The sequence below is a fragment of the Anguilla rostrata genome, chromosome 13 (genome assembly GCF_018555375.3).
Source record: "Anguilla rostrata isolate EN2019 chromosome 13, ASM1855537v3, whole genome shotgun sequence".
In the NCBI taxonomy this organism is placed as follows: domain Eukaryota; kingdom Metazoa; phylum Chordata; class Actinopteri; order Anguilliformes; family Anguillidae; genus Anguilla; species Anguilla rostrata.
Genome location: NC_057945.1, coordinates 28,848,144 through 28,867,597, shown reverse-complemented (window position 1 = coordinate 28,867,597; position 19,454 = coordinate 28,848,144). Strand labels below are relative to the sequence as shown.

At 39.0% G+C, this 19,454-nt stretch overlaps 1 protein-coding gene across 1 annotated transcript in view; it reads right to left on the bottom strand.

The window, feature by feature from the left end:
• Positions 1-7,530: 7,530 nt before the first annotated feature.
• The window catches only part of LOC135238033 (contactin-4), a 98,076-nt gene continuing 86,152 nt past the window's right edge, over positions 7,531-19,454 (bottom strand). The window contains exons 14-24 of the mRNA XM_064305661.1: positions 17,914-18,086; positions 17,021-17,138; positions 16,462-16,620; positions 15,713-15,862; positions 14,746-14,816; positions 14,236-14,470; positions 13,576-13,691; positions 12,854-13,034; positions 11,843-11,955; positions 9,777-9,945; positions 7,531-9,271 (exon numbers count right to left, since the gene is read on the bottom strand). Coding sequence (XP_064161731.1) covers positions 9,177-9,271; positions 9,777-9,945; positions 11,843-11,955; positions 12,854-13,034; positions 13,576-13,691; positions 14,236-14,470; positions 14,746-14,816; positions 15,713-15,862; positions 16,462-16,620; positions 17,021-17,138; positions 17,914-18,086 — 1,580 coding nt within the window. The 3' untranslated portion in view covers positions 7,531-9,176. The remainder of the gene's footprint in view (positions 9,272-9,776; positions 9,946-11,842; positions 11,956-12,853; positions 13,035-13,575; positions 13,692-14,235; positions 14,471-14,745; positions 14,817-15,712; positions 15,863-16,461; positions 16,621-17,020; positions 17,139-17,913; positions 18,087-19,454) is intronic.

Genomic DNA, 19,454 nt, shown 5'->3' with positions numbered 1-19,454 from the left:
AACTGCCTCTTTAAAACATTTTCTTTGTCATTTCCAATCCTCTGATTTTTCCACTAGCCCACTTCTCTGGTGTTATTTTTCCCCTTCATTAAAGTGGAGTGCTGCTTCTATCTCTATATCTGTGACCCAGTATTGGTATCAGAAATACAGATGACTTGTCATTCTGCTAACAGAGGTAAAAACTTTATTTCTATCCATTTTATTGTGACTGTCGATGTGATATTGTCAACCATTGTACAACAAAAGTGTACAGAAAGCTGTGAAATGTCTGCATACCAATGGGCCACCTTGTTCTTGCAGCCTTTTTATCTTCTTGTCTTTTCATACAGGCCTCAGATGATTATGATGACATATGACATATCAAACAATGGTTGATATGTTGTCACTTTCTCTCTAGAAAAATGATAAAGTAAACAACTTGTTCTTGGAGACTGTAGAGCATTGTGTGGGCGTTCCTTATTTCTACTTGCTAATAACAACAAATAGATTTCTTGAAGGGTTTTTTTTATTATGGATCACTTTTCTTAGATATATAAAAATCTATTGAACCTGAATGTCTTTTAAAATTATTACCCAAGTTTGTCTTATCTGCATGCCGCTGCATGTGGACAGGAATTTGACTTTGCATTTCCCCTTTTCAATTATGCGGGGCTTGCTTGCTTTCTACTTATAGTGTGCTTTATCCGGAGAACATGGCCATGTTATGTAGGATATATGGTCATAGGTTTCATATAAAGCTCCAAATGGGAAAAAAAAAACTTGCATTTGAAAAGGTGAACGAGAAGTGAAAGTGGCCTTAAATATCCATAATGTGTCAACAGGTGGTCAAGGAGTAGGCTATTAACAAATGGAAGTGTAAACAATCAAAGAATTCATGTGGGTAAACATGACTGAGAAAAGCTTGAGAACCTGTTTGATAAACTAATATAACAATGCATCATACAATACAATGAGGATAAATACCATAGTGTGAGTTCATATTTTCGACTAGGTCACTATTTCTGTTGTACTTAATGTTCCGCAACAGTAGTGGCATATGGCATGAACATTACAAGGACATAGTGTATATTAATCTCTGGAATATCACTATCTGGTCAATGTGAAGTGTACACATATGAGCCTTTCTCTCCCCCCCCCCTTAAAGGCTCCAGGTCTATTGCACAGGTCTGTGCTTCAAATTCCAGGGAATAAACCCATAGACACTGATCCTAGACCACATCCCTTTCCCTCCAGGCCTAATCTATTCTACTTAAAATCTTTATCTTGGGTAGAACAAATTTGATGTACCAATTTGATAAAGCACACTCTCTTATTCTCTCACTGGCTGACTGACTGACTGACTATGTGGATGATGTAACACTAAAATGCCTTCTGGTTGATTTCCCCTGTGTTCAGGATGCCACACATTTGTTATGAGTATTTCTGCTGTGTTGTGTTTGTGACATGTAATGGAGTAATTCCACAATTCCTGTGCTAACAGCGGGTCACAGTGAAGTTCGACTTTACAGCCTCTCATATAATCGTCACTGAACCCCTGCTCATATTGTGTCTAAAAAAGGGAACGAATAACAAATTCCTTGCACGGATATCTCAGCCTATACTATCACTCATCAACATTTGAATGAGCTTCCTTTTAACCTATGCAGTGCAATGCAGACATAACTTTATCACCATGCACACTGGTATACTTTCCACAGATGATATTATTAGAACAGATTGTGATGTCACTCACCAGTGAATTGTGCTTGGCCAGTTTTTGTTATAGTGTCCCTATGCCCAGGTATGATATGTTTGCCATCCAGGTGTATCTGTGGTATTTCGATACAGGAAGATGTCAAAACTAGAGGTGCCTCAATCAGATATACTGCCTTTGCACAGGAGTAATGACTTATGACAGTGCTGTTGAGTTGAACCTGTATGGATGTGCATGTGTCACCACTGCTGATACAATATTGTCAACTGGTGCCAAATGCTTCAGCGAACCATGACCACTGACATTATTGTCCTCAGACCTCATGACCTTTTTCCCTTATACCTTGTGAGATGATATGAATCCCACATTCATCTCATGTGAATTACATTATTTTGTATGTACTATGTAAGGTTTGGCTTAAATCTGTGTGACTCATATCACACATCATTTGAAAATGATGTGCTACATTTCACGGTTTTCTTTGGGTATGTTGTTCACGGTGATATTTCAGAATAAATACAAAAAAAACTACTCACTTCTGTTGTGCAATATTTTCACAAAAAGATGTCCTGTCAAAGATGGTCATACCGTTTTTCCCGGACTCCACAGAACCATAGAATATATGTACTTAGATTTTTTTTTTTTTTTTTTGAATTGACATTTTTTTGAATTGAGAGGTTTTTTTTTGGCTCTTGTGAAATGACATACCACTACTAATCATGCAGTCTGGGTGCAAAGTATCTGGAGTGATATTTCTCACATCTGAAATATGAAACTGCAAGATGGAATATGAAACTGTGTTCACTCATGAGAAACTACTTAAAGACAATTCAAGTGAGCCAAGCATCTTGTGTATCTGCTGAGACTTTCAGACTGCTCTTTGATTTGGCCTACTTTCATAAAGTACCTAGTGGAGCTGGAGGATCCAATCATAATTCTGACAGGTACAGTGGAGTCCTGTGGAATTCTCCAGCAGCACAATCAAAGCAGAATGGTTTCAGAAAAAGCTGCTGTCACTTCCGTGATTAGACACTTAAGATGAATTATAAGGTCACACAACCTTTATATTTTATGGATAAGTTAGATACTCAATGTAGCACACCCCCAGATATTTATTTTCTCTCTAGATTCTGCTATGCCAAAATTTTGACTTACAATTAAATGCCAACAACCCTATTCTCTCATTGAAAAGATACATTTCAACTGTCGGCAGTTCTTCCTTCTTTTACCCTTTTATGTATCAGAGGGAGATGTTTTGCCATACACCGCTAGCTATCTGCAGAAAACTAGGCCGAGTCTGCTCTGGCTATCACTCTCACTCACACCTGACCCATTACACGGCCCAAGGATAGAATATTTAATACTTTATACTTGAATTAACAGATTGCTATCTAACAGCTTTTTTAAGAGTCATCAGGAAGGAGCCTGGTGAATGAATTAACCCTGACGATTGCAAGGAGACTGACTGCACCAGGGGATCCTGACAAACAGGATTACTGGTCTGTAGATGGCAATGATATTAGCAAACACAGTTACAGAAAACATGGATAACTTGCTGCTTTTCATCACATAATCAGCTGCTTATTTGTGCTTTCGCCCCATTTCAGGAAACGTGTTTCGGCCCATCCTGCATGCTTGGCTTGCTGAATCACCAATCATAGTGCGCTTGTGCATAGGAATTACTGCTAACCATCCACCATAGTATCCGTCAAGCTTTTGTTTCGACATCAGGACTTATACTTAAAATCAAGAGTTGTAGCCTTTTCCTGTATGTGTATGTCAAAACTAAAATAAAAAAATGGTTAAACAATGCACACAGAGAGCAAAGATATTTTCCATGTCACATAGACAAGGAAAAGAATAAATATAAATATTAGCTATGTTCAATTAAATCATTAGCTATTGTTAGCAGCACGTTATGACAGTGCCGCTCACTTCCACTGACAGCAGATGAGGCTTCTCTCATTTATGCTGAAGGCGACAACCCTATGCGCTAATATTTTCCTTATTGTTCATTATATCATTAATATAACCATAGACTGCATACTGGAGTCCCTGCTGTTGACATTTGGGTAAGATAAGAAATCCCTGGCTGCAAAAGTATAGCTGGTGTTAACTCGGAGAGAGGGAATGTTAACATAACTTTTCCCCATTTCATATAAATTTCCAGGTCAAGCTATGTGTATTGTTAACTCAGTCATTATTATTATTTTTCTTTAAACCATGCTAACATACATGTGAGCATATCTTCATCCATACTGAACATGTTTTGCAAATACCAAAATATACATCCAAAACATTTAAGGCTGTGTTTAAGGCTGTGTCCACACTGGATGCACTTTAACAGCTGGGGTGCCTTTTTTCTAATTATTTTTAATGAGTTTGAAGCGTTTTCTACGCTGCTTTTGTGCACCATGTGCCTTGCGTTTATCCACTGAGGGCACCTTGCAGCTTTTTGGTGTACATGGAGATAAAAATGATCCTGTTTTGAAGTGTTCCAAGAAAAAAGTGCTTTTTTCTCTGCTGTCCAATCGAATGAAAATAGAGGCAGGCCTTAATTCTTCCGTGTTCTTCTTCTGTAAGCAAGGATGAAAGAGAAGTTGTTTGTTACAGTTTCTGGCTACTTGAAGTAACTAACTAACTAACTAATCCTAACTAACACAACACAAATAAGCGGTCCAAGGAACTGCAACAAATTAGTGTCATGTGGATGTAGATGACAAGTTATTTTTGAGGGAAATTAGTTGGCTAATGCCATTAAATACATTACACAAGTGATTGACAGGAGCAGAGAGTGGTTGCTTAGCAACAGCAAAAAAAGATGCCTCCTGCGCCATTTTCAGAGTAGGCTTCATAAAATCAAAGCAGATAACGAATCTTGCATTTTCAAGCCAATAAAACGCATCCAGCGTGAACACAGGCAAAACAGGTAGCGCATCTCACGTTTTCAACCAATAAAACACATCGGTGTAAACCCAGCCTAAAGATTTACCAGGTGAAGATACACATTGCAAAAAAGTTGTTGCACCCATATTACTTAGGTAATTTTGTGATACCAAAATCATTTTTCTTTGCCCAACATTTGAAAACCATTACAATACAAAGTGGTCTCAAAGAGATATCATTTCCTGGAGATTTAAGATATCAGCTAATCAAATATCAAATAACTTTTATTGCAAGACTCCTTGTGCTCCCAGCCCAACAAACAAATAAACAAACAAATAAACAAACAAACAAACAAATCCCTTGTTTTCCATGTTCTTTTCAAACAAGAGAATATCAAGCTAGTTAGCTTCGTATCAACAAAAGGATGTCTATTTTACAAAATTATTGGTTAATATTTCCAGAAACTATGGTATTATTTAACCAACTGCAAACTTTAGTTTAGCTCAGTTAATGGAGCAAGCCAATAATTTGAAAAAAGTTAATTAACTTGCATGAAAATGAAATGATGAGCATTAATATTGCCTTTAGTGCACACCAATACACGTTTTCAATATAGGCTAATCCATAAACAGCAATTATATATCACACAAACTGATGCCAAGTGATATTAAATTTTGACTGTCTCCAAATTGCATTTTGATATTTCTACTGAAAAAAAAAAAGATTAAATAAACAAATAAACACTCACCCAATTTTGCTGAGGCGAGGCAACACTGTCACTCCTGGTAATACATTCCAACAGATGCCCTTCAAACGTTTAATTCAGAGAAGGAGGTGACTTATAAGCCAACATTGTACCGCATTGTATGTGTAACTTATTGAATGCTAGAGGATGAGCCAAAAGCGGTTGTTTAATGATCCCCACTTCATGAAGATAAACAAGTAGTTACGGTGCTTATCTAAGACAATTACAATGGTGTGTATCATTTTATGTGTCATTAGTAGTCAATTGATTGCTGGGTGTGAGGCTCCAACATTGATCTTCATCACTATGTCAAACAGTGACAGGAGGGATAATTCAATACAGCCCAAATGAGTGCAGTATCTCCTACGTGGAACGCTTCCCATTGCGAACAGCGTGTTTTTTTGTATTTGGACCGCACTGCAGCACCGGAATACACACAGCCCGTGCACACATTAAATAAAGCTTCTCCCTACCTCTGCCTGCTCCATTTTAAAACTGGACTGGTATTTACAGTTAAATCCCTTGGTATACCTGAGACTTAGAGTGGTTCTCCAGAGATTAATGCTGATGTTCAGACACTTACCTGTCAACAAACCTGACAAGATTATTCCCCTGTGAGGCAGGGTCATACTCATTCCTCACCACTGAGGCCTTGACTCAGTCTTCATTTCATGCCTCAACCTTAGCCCAGTTTCATATTTTACAGCTTCACTTTTAGAAAAAATATTGAAGTTATGACTGGCTCCAGTTCAGATATCACCTGAAAATAAAGGTATATTTATTTATACCTTCATCTTGCACAAACAAGGTGAGAAAAACACATTTTAAAATGTTAAGCTGAAACTGTAGAAAACACATAAATACATCCTGTCTACGACATCACCTAAGCTTTCTAAAAGCCAACATTTTTCACAATACGAAAATCTGACAGAATTTAGAAAAAATATATAACGTCTTTGAATTGAAATATAATGATCCATTGTTGTAGTTATAGTTCAAAAGAAAAGATGTATTTGGTCATACGATGACATTCATTGTATACCCAGAGCAGAGGTGTAATGTAATTTATAATCCTACTAAATACTACATAAAATAGCATCTCCTGCAAAGAGAAAGGAATTAGTATCTTTGTTATAAATAAATAAATGGGCTCTACTGAGTTGGTCAGATGTATCCATCTTGCCATCTCAAAATTCAACTGCCTATTCTATCTATTTCTTGAAACGAGCTTTAAAAATGATCATATTTCCCTTGTACCTGCAAAATTTTAAATCACATAACACTGTGCGAAGTGGGAAAATGAGAAAGCAATGAATATTCTCTAAATAGCAACTCACATAGCACCAATTGATTGTATTTTTCTTTTTTCTGAGAAAAGGAATCTTTTAAAGCACATTACTCTATGCAGTACATTCAGTGTAAGAGCTGGTATGTGTGCTCTAATTGACATGCACTCCTATTTGAACGCATGGTATCCAAGCAACGATATAGATCAGAGTCTTGAGTTCAAAAATGTTCTGTGCAAATAGATTTTCTGTGCAAATAGGGACAGAATCTCACTACAGCATAACTATCACAAATGCAAAATGGTCTGCATTCCCTTGCAAAATGGAAGATCTTATATGTTGTATTGTATTGGCAAATAGGCCCTTCCCTATAATTCTTACATTGGAATGACTTTCCTATAGCCTGCCACAGACACAGGCACACCATTAAAGTCAGTCCCAACCACATTGATGGAAGCCTCTCTTGCTCAATTTGTTTTTGACAAGTTGACACTTCCCTTTCGACAAGGGCCACCCCCTAGGCAAGCTTTAACCATGTGTCTATCAACAGCTATGTATACCTTTAAAAGTACATACACCCAGAGAGTCAAATATACTTTAATTGCTTATTTTAAACAAAAGCAATTGTATATACTCAATTTCGAAAAACTATTTTTCACAAATGTCCATATGTAACTCCAGAGTGCAACAGAATTTGTAAAATTTGTTTTAGTACAGTTAGCAAACATCAATGACAATATTCAATTTAAATAGCAAGTTAATAAAACAAAGTACACTGTCTACAAAATATCAAACAATGCAATAAAAAAGACACAGAATACTTTCAATATGAAATTTTATTTTCAATATCTCACAGAGATCTCTTCAAATGTTAATACAACAGTATTAAATCATTAAAGCAAAATAAAACACATATTTATTATTATTTATATATTTTTGTAGTTTATTTGTTTCTTCTTTCTTTAGAATAAGCATCAAAATAAGTCATTTGTTTCTTAAGTATACAAAACATTATTAAATATTAGGATGGAAACATAAAATCATATTTCAAAAATGTATCACCAAAATAAAGGTGTATTCTTACTATGTTTCTGATCTCTAGATAATCACTGCATGAATGATGTCCTTGGCATATCACTACAGGTACTACACAGGCTGGTCACAGTAACACAGCAAATGGTTGACCCCTGTAAAGTTTTACCAAGGTAACATTGATTTGATATCATTACATCTGAACATTTTGAAGCTTTCATGTCCATGTTTCCTTTCACGTCCATGAACAGTATAATCCCAGACACCCAGGGCTGGTTTCCCAGACATGAATTAAGCCTAATCCTAGACTAAAAAAAAATCTGAATAGAGATCTACATTGATTTGTTATTTTTTTAGTCGAGGACTAGGCTTAATCACTGTCTAGGAAACCAGCCCCTAGCATGTTATTGTTATTATTATTATTATTATTATTATTATTATTATTATTGTTGTTGTTGTTGTTGTTGTTGTTGTTGTTATACAAACATATACTCTGTTCAGGAAAATGTTCATTAATTGGGCTTGATCTTGCTCTGGACAAATCTTTACAAAAAGAATGAGGCACAAACATATGGGGTATATCCAAGAATAAAATGTAAAAGTGAGTTAAACACAAACATTCACGCCAATTAATGACTTTCTCAGTTTGACTCAGAGTTGGCCAATGTTATCCTCTTAATGTATTGTTAAAACAATATTTAATCTAACAATTAACATGCGGCAGATTGGAAGCATTTAAATGAATGCACTTCAGGTAAAATAATTTTTTTCTATCTTTTTTGAACTATGGAATGATAATGAACTTCCCCCTGGGGATCAATAATACAAATCCTGTTTCAGAAATGTCAATTAGACTAAACTAGAGCATTTTCAGGCAATTACACTGACTTACTCATCTGGATTACTATTTGTCTGATGTTCACATTTTCAAGTCAATCAGCAGACATCATTGTCGATAGGCGATGTGAAATGAGCAAAAAATCTACATACAAAATAAAAATAAAATAAAAAATATAACAGGAATTAATTTATTGGTCAAAGTATACGCTGCATTTTATGCTCAGTAGAACTTCATGTAACATTTATACACAACATAACAGCAGTTTTCCTCATATGCATAGCTACAACTATATAAATTATTGGTTAATTTTGTTCTTTCTTTATCTATATTCTTTGATCCAGAATACCACAATTCAGCCTACCTTATACTTCATCATCTATAAAATGTTATTGATATGGATTGCTTTGATGTCATGTGTAGCCTTTAAATTCTAAATAAATATAGCCTGTCCTTTTGTATAACTGATCATTATAAAAAGTCAATGGATTGGGAGAGACATAGAGATCAAAATGGCAACTTAACAAAAGGCGATCCAGTTGTGCAGTATATTTGTTCATGTTCTTCAGAAAACTATGTTGCAGATACGCTGTTAATTAAAGGTACTTCATTGTTTACGAGAGGAATGTGTTTCTTTCTTGAGCATATTCACCTCACTATCCAATCTTTAAAGGCATTGCAATTTTAATGTATATTTTACAAAATCCATCTTACTGTTATAACAAACATAACTGCACAAGCAGCAGGTATTTTGCTGACATCAGAGTTGAAAAACCCTTTTGAATTAAGACCTAAAAAACAAAACAACAAGAGGAAACCATTAGCACTGAAACATAACGTGAAGATGGAACCAGTATTTACATACAGCTCACTCCACACATCATGGCAGGCTTCTATCTGGGCCATAAAAACAAGTTATTGCATTTCAAATATGTTAGTAATACACAATACAGGACAGATATATACAATTCTGATGCAAGAGAGTCACTCAGTCAAATACGTGTAACATTTACAAAGCCTCTTTTGGCTAACTGGACCAGTTAAGCACGAAACTGAATTCACGTGTACTGTGTGAATGATGATTTAATGAGGTTTTCATGAATGATTTGTTTTTTTGTCAGACGTAAGCTTTAGAGTACTGGCACTGATGGGATTTTCCGAATCTAACTTTAGAATTTGTATGCGACTTTTGTGGCTGGTGATAAATCGCCATCCTTTTGTTTTACCCAGGAATGTGAGCTTGGATTCATTACAGAAGAAGGTGTTTGGGCAGAGAAGGTGAGAAGGGGCTCTTACTTGACATTTTAGGAATTCTGATGGGGCCACTGCTGCTGCCATCCCCACCATCACTCAGGACCTTGATTTCGATGAGGTAGTCCTCACCTGGGGGTAGTTCCAGCTCCACTGAGGTCCTGTTGGTCTCCAGCACACTGGTCCTCCTGTGCCAGTTCTCACGATACACCACCTGGGGAAGGAGAAGAGGAGTGAGAGGGGCAGGGTCATGGCCGCCTGGCATTACTGGCTGGTCATTTGCCATCATTAATCACGGTTGGCCGTGGAACTACTGGCAGTTTCAATTAAAAATGCAGGAATGAAGAATCACAGAATTAACAGAATTATGCATGTTCTTTTCTCTGTTAGTCTAACCTTTACAGAAAGGAGAAAAAGAAGAAAAGTGCTAAATTAGGAAATGTCCGACATGGTGTATAAACACTGATCTTTGCCCCATCCACCTGGAGAGAAACAGTCTTGATTAGATTTTCCTATATCCTAGAAGCTGTGTCTGCGTGTGTGTGTGTGTGTGTGTGTGTGCACCTGCATGCATGTATGCGTGTGGGTGTGTGTGTGTGTGTGTTTGTTCATGGGTGTGTTTGTGTTATATTTGTGTGCATGGCTGTTATATGTCCTTCAAAAGAGGCAAGAGATTTGGTGTGCTAACAGGTTTAATGAAAAGGCTTTAAAAGCAAAATTACAGGCTAAACCACTTTGACATTGATATAATTTGCATGTGATGTAAAACACATCCCAGGTCCTATTTTTATATTTTTATCTCACTTTTTTTGCTACACCCAAGTTCTGTTGACAACGTAATGTCATGATGTTGCCAAAGCAGGCAACAGTGCAGTTTTATATAGAGAGTGTCTTCAACTCACTAAAGCACAAACTATAAGTACCAGATTTTCATTGCCATGAATCCCCACTTGACACAAATCTGATTCGTAAGTGACATAGACATGACATCTACCTCCACCTACGTCGTGGCTACCTCCCACAGACGGAGCGCTACACAGCACCTTATGTCGCAGTGCTGTCTGGGATATTTTAGCTATAGAAGCCTCTTAAAAGCTACCCACCGCTGTGGCTAGTAGGCTTTCTACATTTCAATGCCGTATTTGGCAGGTGGCGGGTGCTAATTTCCTACCCTGCATAATGCTTTTGCAAAATTAATGTGAACAAAATAATTCATTTTTTGAATGCGTAACTCAAAATTAGATGCATTTAGGATATAATAGATAATGCCATCTGCAAAATAACGTGTTCCGCCTTTTATTGTGGGAATGAAAAGTCGTCAGATAGTGATCCAGTTTTTCTGTAGGGGCTCAAAAAAGATCATATGAATTGCAAATTATTATCAGAGGTGCTTGCATATCCTCTGTGGTGCTCTAAAGCAGCGGGTTTGAATCGCGCAGAACTTCACTGAGGGAACAGCCTCTAAAGCACCCAGCTGCTTCTTCACCTCCATGCGCATACATCTGAAATGGCTGGCTCAAATTACCCAAAAAAGCTCAGCAGCAAATTAATTCTTAGCAAGAAAGCAAGATCTATTTTTTCCTCAGCCCTACTCTATCTGCTCCTCACTGCTTGTGCTGCACACTTACAGAGGATGGCAAGAAAAGGGCAGTGCATCATCATACAGACTATTAACACTGCATGGCCTTCTCAGGTAAAGAAACCTGATTTGTGATCACAAGGTCTGTTCTGAAAAAAAAATATCTATAGATCTACATTTGCTAGTTTAGCTTTGCTGACTTGATGTACTATCTTAAATGTCTTTGGGCAGAGGGCAGCTACTATCAGAAAGGATCTTAAAGTTTTGACAGGCAGAGAAACTGGGCAGGAAACACTACTCAGCACTCCGACATTCAACCAGGAGAAAGGCATTCTGGGAGAATATGCATCATCTACTGTAAATTCACTGACCAAGATGACCTTTGCACTAAACCAGCATAACCAAAATTTTTCTTTGCACATCATGCCCTGCACATTTATAAATAAAATGTGCTCTTTAAAAAGTTTTTATACTTTCTTAACTATAACAAAAGAAGTAAAAAAATCTAAATACTTATGGAAGGAGCTCTCACCTTGTATCCGATCACTTCTGACTCATTGTCCATGGCCTTCACATGCTCCCAGTTCAGAAAGATCTTGGAGTTTGTCAAGTTCCATTCAATATTCCCTGGTGGTTGACTTGGTGCTGAAAATACCACAGAGATACTCTAATATATTCCATCAATACTTTCAATCCACTTCTCAACGGCTTTTATTTTAGTATCTCCATCATAAGCAATGTTTAAATCTTCTAGGGTCATAATTAAATGCAGCAGAAGTGGTGTAGCATGGAATAGTTTTAATTTAGTAGTTTTATGAACACATTTTATATCTGATAATGTTGGTTTTAAGTATACTCAAACATAATCTTAAATTCTCCTTGTGTTATGTAAGTGCACACAGAAACAGTGAAATACACACACATACACACACACACACACACACACACACGCACACATCCATACACCTGTGTGTAAGTCCATTACTTTACACATACCCAGAGAAAGGCTGAAATGATACCCTCTTTCAAAAGCAACTGCCACAGTAGGGAAGAATCCCATCTCAAAATGCCAGTGCATTCAGAAAAGGCAAATCCATTACAAACTTCGGTTTAAGAATGTGTCTTAATTGCTGACTATTCATTTTAGAACTTTAATTGCCTGCTCAGTCTATTAGATGAAATTAGTTCGCAAACACTCCACTGAGATGGAGAGATTTATCTTATCAGTGACTGTGTCTTAAATGCTCTGTTTTGTTCAGCCTCACATTCGTTGGTATCAGATAATTACCAAACTTCAGGCTGAAACCTCGTTATTAAAATACCGCACGCAATCTAAATCTCGCCGTCAGACTATCCCTCCCGTGGGCACATTCATTTGCAAAGTGTTTCACTCGGGATGCGGTAAGGAGTGCAGCTCAGATCAAGGAAGTCAGGGGTTGGAGTCCACCAGCCCGGACCCCACCCATGCGAGTCACGAGAATAGCACGCACAAAAATAACCTGTGATGCGATTGGTGTCGCCCCGCAAGAGAGAGCAGACTCACGCGGCTTCTTGGTGGTGACGTTGACGGGAGCGCTGGGCGGGCCAGTCCCAGCGCTGTTGCGGGCCTTGACTGCCACGAAATAGGAAGTGCTGCCCTTCAGACCCGTGATGTTGGTCATCGTCTCTGCGACTCTGAGCCTCTCCGCATCGCCCTCCGACTCCCCCTCCTCCCAGTAAAGTACCTGGGAGAGAAGATGAGACAGAGCAGAGACATTGATCTCATGGTCTTGCCTCCTGCCCTCTCCACTGTATGAAAACACACCGTTTTGATTTAATTCCAAGAGTCAATTATATTGATTAGTCCATTAGTCATCGCGGGCTTGTGTACAACAGTACAGTTTGTGTCAATAAAAATCACAGGACCAGGAAACACTATAAATTATCCTGAGCTAATGAAAGAATGGATAAGGCCCTGAGGGCTGGGGTGGGGGCTAGGTAGCTGTGATGCCTGCATGTCAGCATTTGAAAGATGAGTCTCTTGTAAGAAATCACTGGGTCAAATAATCTTGGAGCAATATTAAGCTGTGAACACACCCTCCCTTTGAAGCTTTCCCGTTGCTTTGTGAAAATTTGACCACGGTGACACTTCTCAATCGAAAAACGCCTTTCCCTAAGCTGTTCATGCAGAGGTTCCACAAATGCACATACTGCCCATTTGAATGTTAATCCTAGTAACAGTGCTGAGGCAGTTTGTGAGTTACAACTTGTCGTTCATCGCCCTACCTCGTAACCAAGTACTCTACCAGCGCTGGACTTCAACGATACAGGCTCCCAGTACACACCAATTTCAGAGGCAGACAGGGTCCGTGCCCAGAGCAAGGAAGGGGCAACAGAGGGCTCTACCGTGGAATGAGACAGCAGAGTTGTACAGAAAGCATACAAAAACTGTTGCACAATAAGTCATCCTGTGTCTACTTGGCTAATCAAATTACTTTAAGTCCATATTGATTTTGAAACTCCCCAAGGTGTTTTTGTGCAGAAAACTTTATATATAAAACATATAAATATATAAACCATTCCTACGTTAAGATAAATTATGTTCAATATGTGAAATTCCAGCACTGTCAGGGACTTCAAAAACATTCCTGTCCCTGTGCCATTTGTCTTGTTCTCTTTGAAACTATGTCCTTGTACTAATATAATTTTTTTTCAATTAAGTTCAAAATGAGATTTTTTGTACAGTTACAAAGTATAACTGCAATGTAATCAAAATGCCAAACAATATTGATTATGAATCAAGCACAGATAATATCCTGGCGAAGTTACTGTAGAAAAAAAAGTGGAGTATCCATGGACAAAATTGTATTGCAAGGACAGACCTTATACCAGTTATGGTATTTCAATGGGGGAGAACAAAAAATATCTGCAAAGAAATAAACCAACCTTCTTCAGCAGAGTAGACTGTGGTCACATGACTGAAAGGGCCTTCTCCAATATTGTTGAAAATACCCACTTTCACCTCAAAGGGGGAAAGAGGTGGGATGCTTTCATTCTTAAAGATGTATGTTGATGCATCAGCTGAAGCCACCACAGTCTGAATCCATGTTTTTGTGCCAAAGGGACGAAAAGCTACAACATACCCAAACCCCTCCCCATTCTGCAGTTCTTCTGGGACAGGCTTTGAGTAGGAGAGAGAGAGGTAGAGAGAGGAGAGAGAAGGGAGAGGAGAGAGAGAGAGAGAGAGAGAGAGAGGAGAGAGAGAGAGAGAGAGAGAGAGATTTTTGCATGTCAGGGGACAGAGCTGGTTCCCTTTCAGAAGGCACGCAGCAAAGGTGGAAGTCCTTTCCGTTAATTACAGCCTATTCAAAACACGTCACCATGGAGAATAACATCAGAATTCTGTTCACGTTGCTTTGAAAACAGGCTGTCATAATAAGTCGATGATCCTCTTACCTCCCACATAATGACAAGTTCACATCGGCTTCCTCCACCTCCACTTACATTGACTGGGGCAACTTCAGGCACTGTTTAAGAAGAGAAAGCTCTGAGGATGGGAACCATAGTAGCCCTGAAATGGGTGGAATTATACCACCCTGCTGTGTACTTAGAATTCCTGGTAGGTGGGCCACAAAAATGCCTCTGCCATTGTTTTGTAGGTGGACCCACGCAATGAGTATTAGCAGAGGGTGCTGGTAAACCCAATTCTTAAACCAGGTCAGCAGGGATTTCGTGGAGTGCCTCGTTGCATGTGTGGTAGGCAGGAGGGGAGGGCGTGCTGAGCTGATGTAGCAGGCTACCTCAGAGGTGCTGCAGTGCAGTCTCAATGTGCAAGGCACCACTGATGCCCCATTTTCCAGGGACTCACAGATCAAGCCAAATACATAGTAAACTGGCTTAAAATAGACACTTTAAAATCACAGCTCTATGGCCAGTGTGGGTCTATAAGAGGGTTCCTGTTGAGGTAAGCATGCATTAATCATGTCAGAATTTCTACACAACTGACAAACAGCATATATACCTTTAAAGACTACGGCGCTCTCAGCCTATACATATTCATTACCAGGGGAAAAATGAGGATCATTAAATTTCCATTCATACCGAAAGCATAAAAATCTGAGGATTAATGGCTTGAACTACTGTCTGCCTTTGTTTCCTTATTAAATAATTACACCCTGGTTTCAGATACTATTTGTAGATGTTGACATTCATTGTTAACAAAATTAACTATTTTGGTACCTTGTGAGTGTCCTGCCCACTCATTTTGTAAGACGTTCAAGGTAAAATATTGGTAACAAAATAGTTAATAAATGTGTGAGGAACACAAAGCAGATTCATCAAGGGGAGCAGAGAGATCAAATCAGATTTAATCTGGGAGACAGATGTGTTTCTCGGGAGGGAGTGGAAAGCAAAAGAGATGTACCTGCTGCTTTGGTGCGTAGCTGCTTGGAGGGCAGGCTGGGCTCTCCCAAACCCACGCTGTTTATAGCAACCACTCTGAATTCATAATCCACCCAGGGGTTCAAATCTACCACAGTTGCATGCAACATCTGTCCAGGTACAGAATCGGGAACTAGGATTAAAGAATTTGAGTTGAAATACAGACCCATTCTCAGAAACGCAGACAAAGCAATTAGATACAGGAACACGGCAACCTGTTTATAAGATCACATTTTTTAAATATATTTAACTCCATATGGCATGTCTTATCAGAGGGCAGAAAAGATTAGAGTGGAAGTCACAGAGAGAAAGTGAATTATTTTCTATTCCCTAAACCACTAATGTATTGTAGCCTCTATTGTTTTGCGTACCCTTGTTACTAACTGTTAAAAGATAAAACATATGTGCACAATTCCACAATGGTATCACATTAGCAATCACACTTGGCTCATTTAAACAATGGCATATTGCACATCTGGGTCAAATATATATTTAAAATGCTTTTATACACTTTAAAGTTGAATATGGGGAAAGAAGAAGAAAAAAGCCCCTGCAGAAGAATGATTTTAAACAAAGTAAATATAATCAAAAGGGCAATTGTGTTCAGAATGTGATGAAATTCAATGTTGCTTTTACTAGCATTCAAAGGCTTTAATTATATCTTATTGTTATTTTTCCTGGTCTGGTAAACAGAGTTAGAGAGTTTAGTTAGAGAGGCTGAGAGGCCTGTACCTGTTCTGACCGCCTGCCAGCCAATGGAGAATGGGGTCCTTGCCTGCACGGTGTACATGGTGACGGGGCTGCGGTTGTCACTTCCAGCACCCCAGGAAAGGCGAGCGGTGGTGTCTGTAATTTCCTCCACCACCAGGCCTTCTGGAGCCCCCGGAGGCCCTGGCGAGCCGGGCGCGGCGGAGAGAAACAGAGGGGAAACGACTTTGAAGAGCTCCGCTGTGCCGGCCGATAGGGCACAACAAGGTTACAGACGCGTCGCGGCAAAGTAGACATTTCCAGCCACAAAGGGAAGCGCACTTAATATTCAAAAGGAGAACATGAGACCCTTCAACGGATGATGGAAATACAATAAATTCCAAGGAACAAGAAGAGCAGGATTAATGCATTGATTTCAGATACCCGTGCGGTCATTATTTAACACCGAGGAGCGGCTGCTATTTCCAGATAAAGCAATGAAAGCAGAAAAATGGTGTGGCTTTCTAATTTCTGACTCTATTAATGTGGCAATAAAGCTCTAAAAAGGCAAAAAAAGAGAGGTCCCACTGCAGCAAAATCATACCTCTTACGATCAAGTCAGCTCCAGCCGAAACACTGTCCACCATGGTGTGGACCATGCAGACGTACTTCCCAGCATGCTTCAGCTGGATGTTTCTGACCATCAGATCACCCGCAGGACCCTGCCAGCAGACCACAGGGGTTTTTAGAGAGTGTCACTATGAATAAAACTGCCCAGAACAGATTTTTCTGAAACAGATGATTCATTAATCATTCATGCGATCACTTAAATATTAACTAATAAAAAGGCAAAAAAAAAAAAAGGGTTGAAAGGCACATCTTTCCGGTTGGCTCAGGATCATGTAAATTCCATTTAGACTTAAAACCAAAATCTGGAACGGACTGTTTCTGTCTGTTGCTTGCCCTCTTCCACGGTGCAGCAGGCCAGCCAATCACACAGAGGTGCTGAACTCGGTCTTGGGCGTGTTCTTATCGGTGCTGGCCCAGAAGCTGATTCTCATTTTACTCCTAGTAACGACATCCCCGGCCAACCAGAGCCAGTGGCGCAGAGAGCAGCGGTGGAACAGCAATTCTGATTTTCCTCCGCTGGCTCTCATGCTCAGCTGAACCACTCCCTGAATTTTAACTGCTCCTATGATGATGTGCAGGGCTGACATTGTCAGTTCTGTGTAGATAGTTCCAGTAGGTCATTGTGTGTTCAACAGACGAGGAAATAAATCCTGCAATCAAGCAAGTGTGTGCTTCTCTGTTCATGCGACTGTCAGGTGATTTATCCTGAGCGTCGTGCACAGACATGAGACTTAATGGCAGTCCATCTCCCTCAGACTCTGCACTGCGCCTGAATCTATTGTTTAGTCAAGAAAATTGTTTGCACTTCTTGAGTAAAGCGTTGCATGTGTGTGCACAGTGTGTTTGAGCGCCTTTACCGATACATACACCACCAATCATTTCAAAATGATCCTGTCTGTTGAAATCAATCAGTTTCCCATTGAAGAACCACTTGAATGTCGGGTCCAAGGAAGGGTCTTTAGAAACTTCACATGGCAGGACGATGCTCTCCCCCACGGTGGCGTCCATGTTCAGAGGTGGAACTATGATCTTTGTAGGTTCTTTAAATAAAAAAAAAGATAAAAAAGCACAGTGTGTAATCATGTACCAGCATGTACCAGGTTTATTTAATTGAAGCGTATTTATTTATGCATGGTTTGTATCTTCTAATATACAATATCATTCAGCGCACCTCACAGTTGTTCCAGTATGATAATTGCACAGACGAGTATATGCATATGGTTGCTACCGGACTAAAGATGCCTAGAGATATGTGCAATGAGAATTGAGCCTTAAAAATCTAAATTAATCTACCGCACAGTGGTGACGGGGACACTACCTGGTACATTAGCAGTGCAGATGGCTGGTTATATACATCATAGATGACATTTTCACTACTAGCTAAGAGCACCGCAGGACACACATTAACGAAGTAATCGCCATTAGACAACGCCACCTGGAACAAACAGGAACTGCTCTGGCTCCCATGGGGATGATTAATCAAAGAAACTTCAGTAAGTTTTCTCAAAGGCTATTAAGTCTATTCTCCTGGACACAGATGATGAACACAAAGCACACTGTTATATTACGTGATTTATACGTTTAGTGGATGTCATTATCTTGTTGGGGGGTTGGGTATGGACGGACTGAAACTGCTTAGATTTTATGTTACACATTTATATTATACCATTGGTGAAAGACATGCAGGTGAAGCATTGTATGGGATGGTTAAAAATCTGTTCTCTGCCTGAGGTATCAGTGTGAATCCTTGAGTGTAAGAATGGTCAAAGACAAAAGGTACAAAGACATCTAAAGGGTGTCCCACGCAGAACTGCCTGTGAGCACTTTTTGAACACATATTTTGTTAGTGCATGTTGTATTTCTTGAAAATGGTTTCTCCCTTGGCATATACAGGGTTCTAATGATGGGGGAGGGCGAGGGGAAAAAGAAAACAAAGCCTTGTAGAGCTATCATGTGTGCAACGCTGAAACTTGTCAGGGTCCCAGTGGAGAAACAGATGTCCCTTTAAAAATTCATGAGGCACAGGGGGATGGATTAAAGTGACCTTTCAAAGCTTACGTAAATGCATTTATTTTGTCTGACTGTGGCATAGCGTGTATGAATCATAAAGACCAAGAGATTGATGCCTAATTAAAGAAACAAAATCTTCATTAAAACGAGTCCTGATTTCTCAAATTTGTAACTAGGCCTCTGCTTTGCCCTACCACAGAGCTACCAGGATTTGCGCTGAATTGTCACAACCTAAAATTCCTTGTGTACTGAAATGTCTCAATTTCAAATTAAAGTAACACATAAAAATGTTGTTGAATTTTATTTAGTCTATCAAATGATAAAAAAGTATATGCGTATCCCTCAGTTATTAGCAACCAAATTGTGAAATAGCTACAGCGGCACTTTTCTTAATTAAA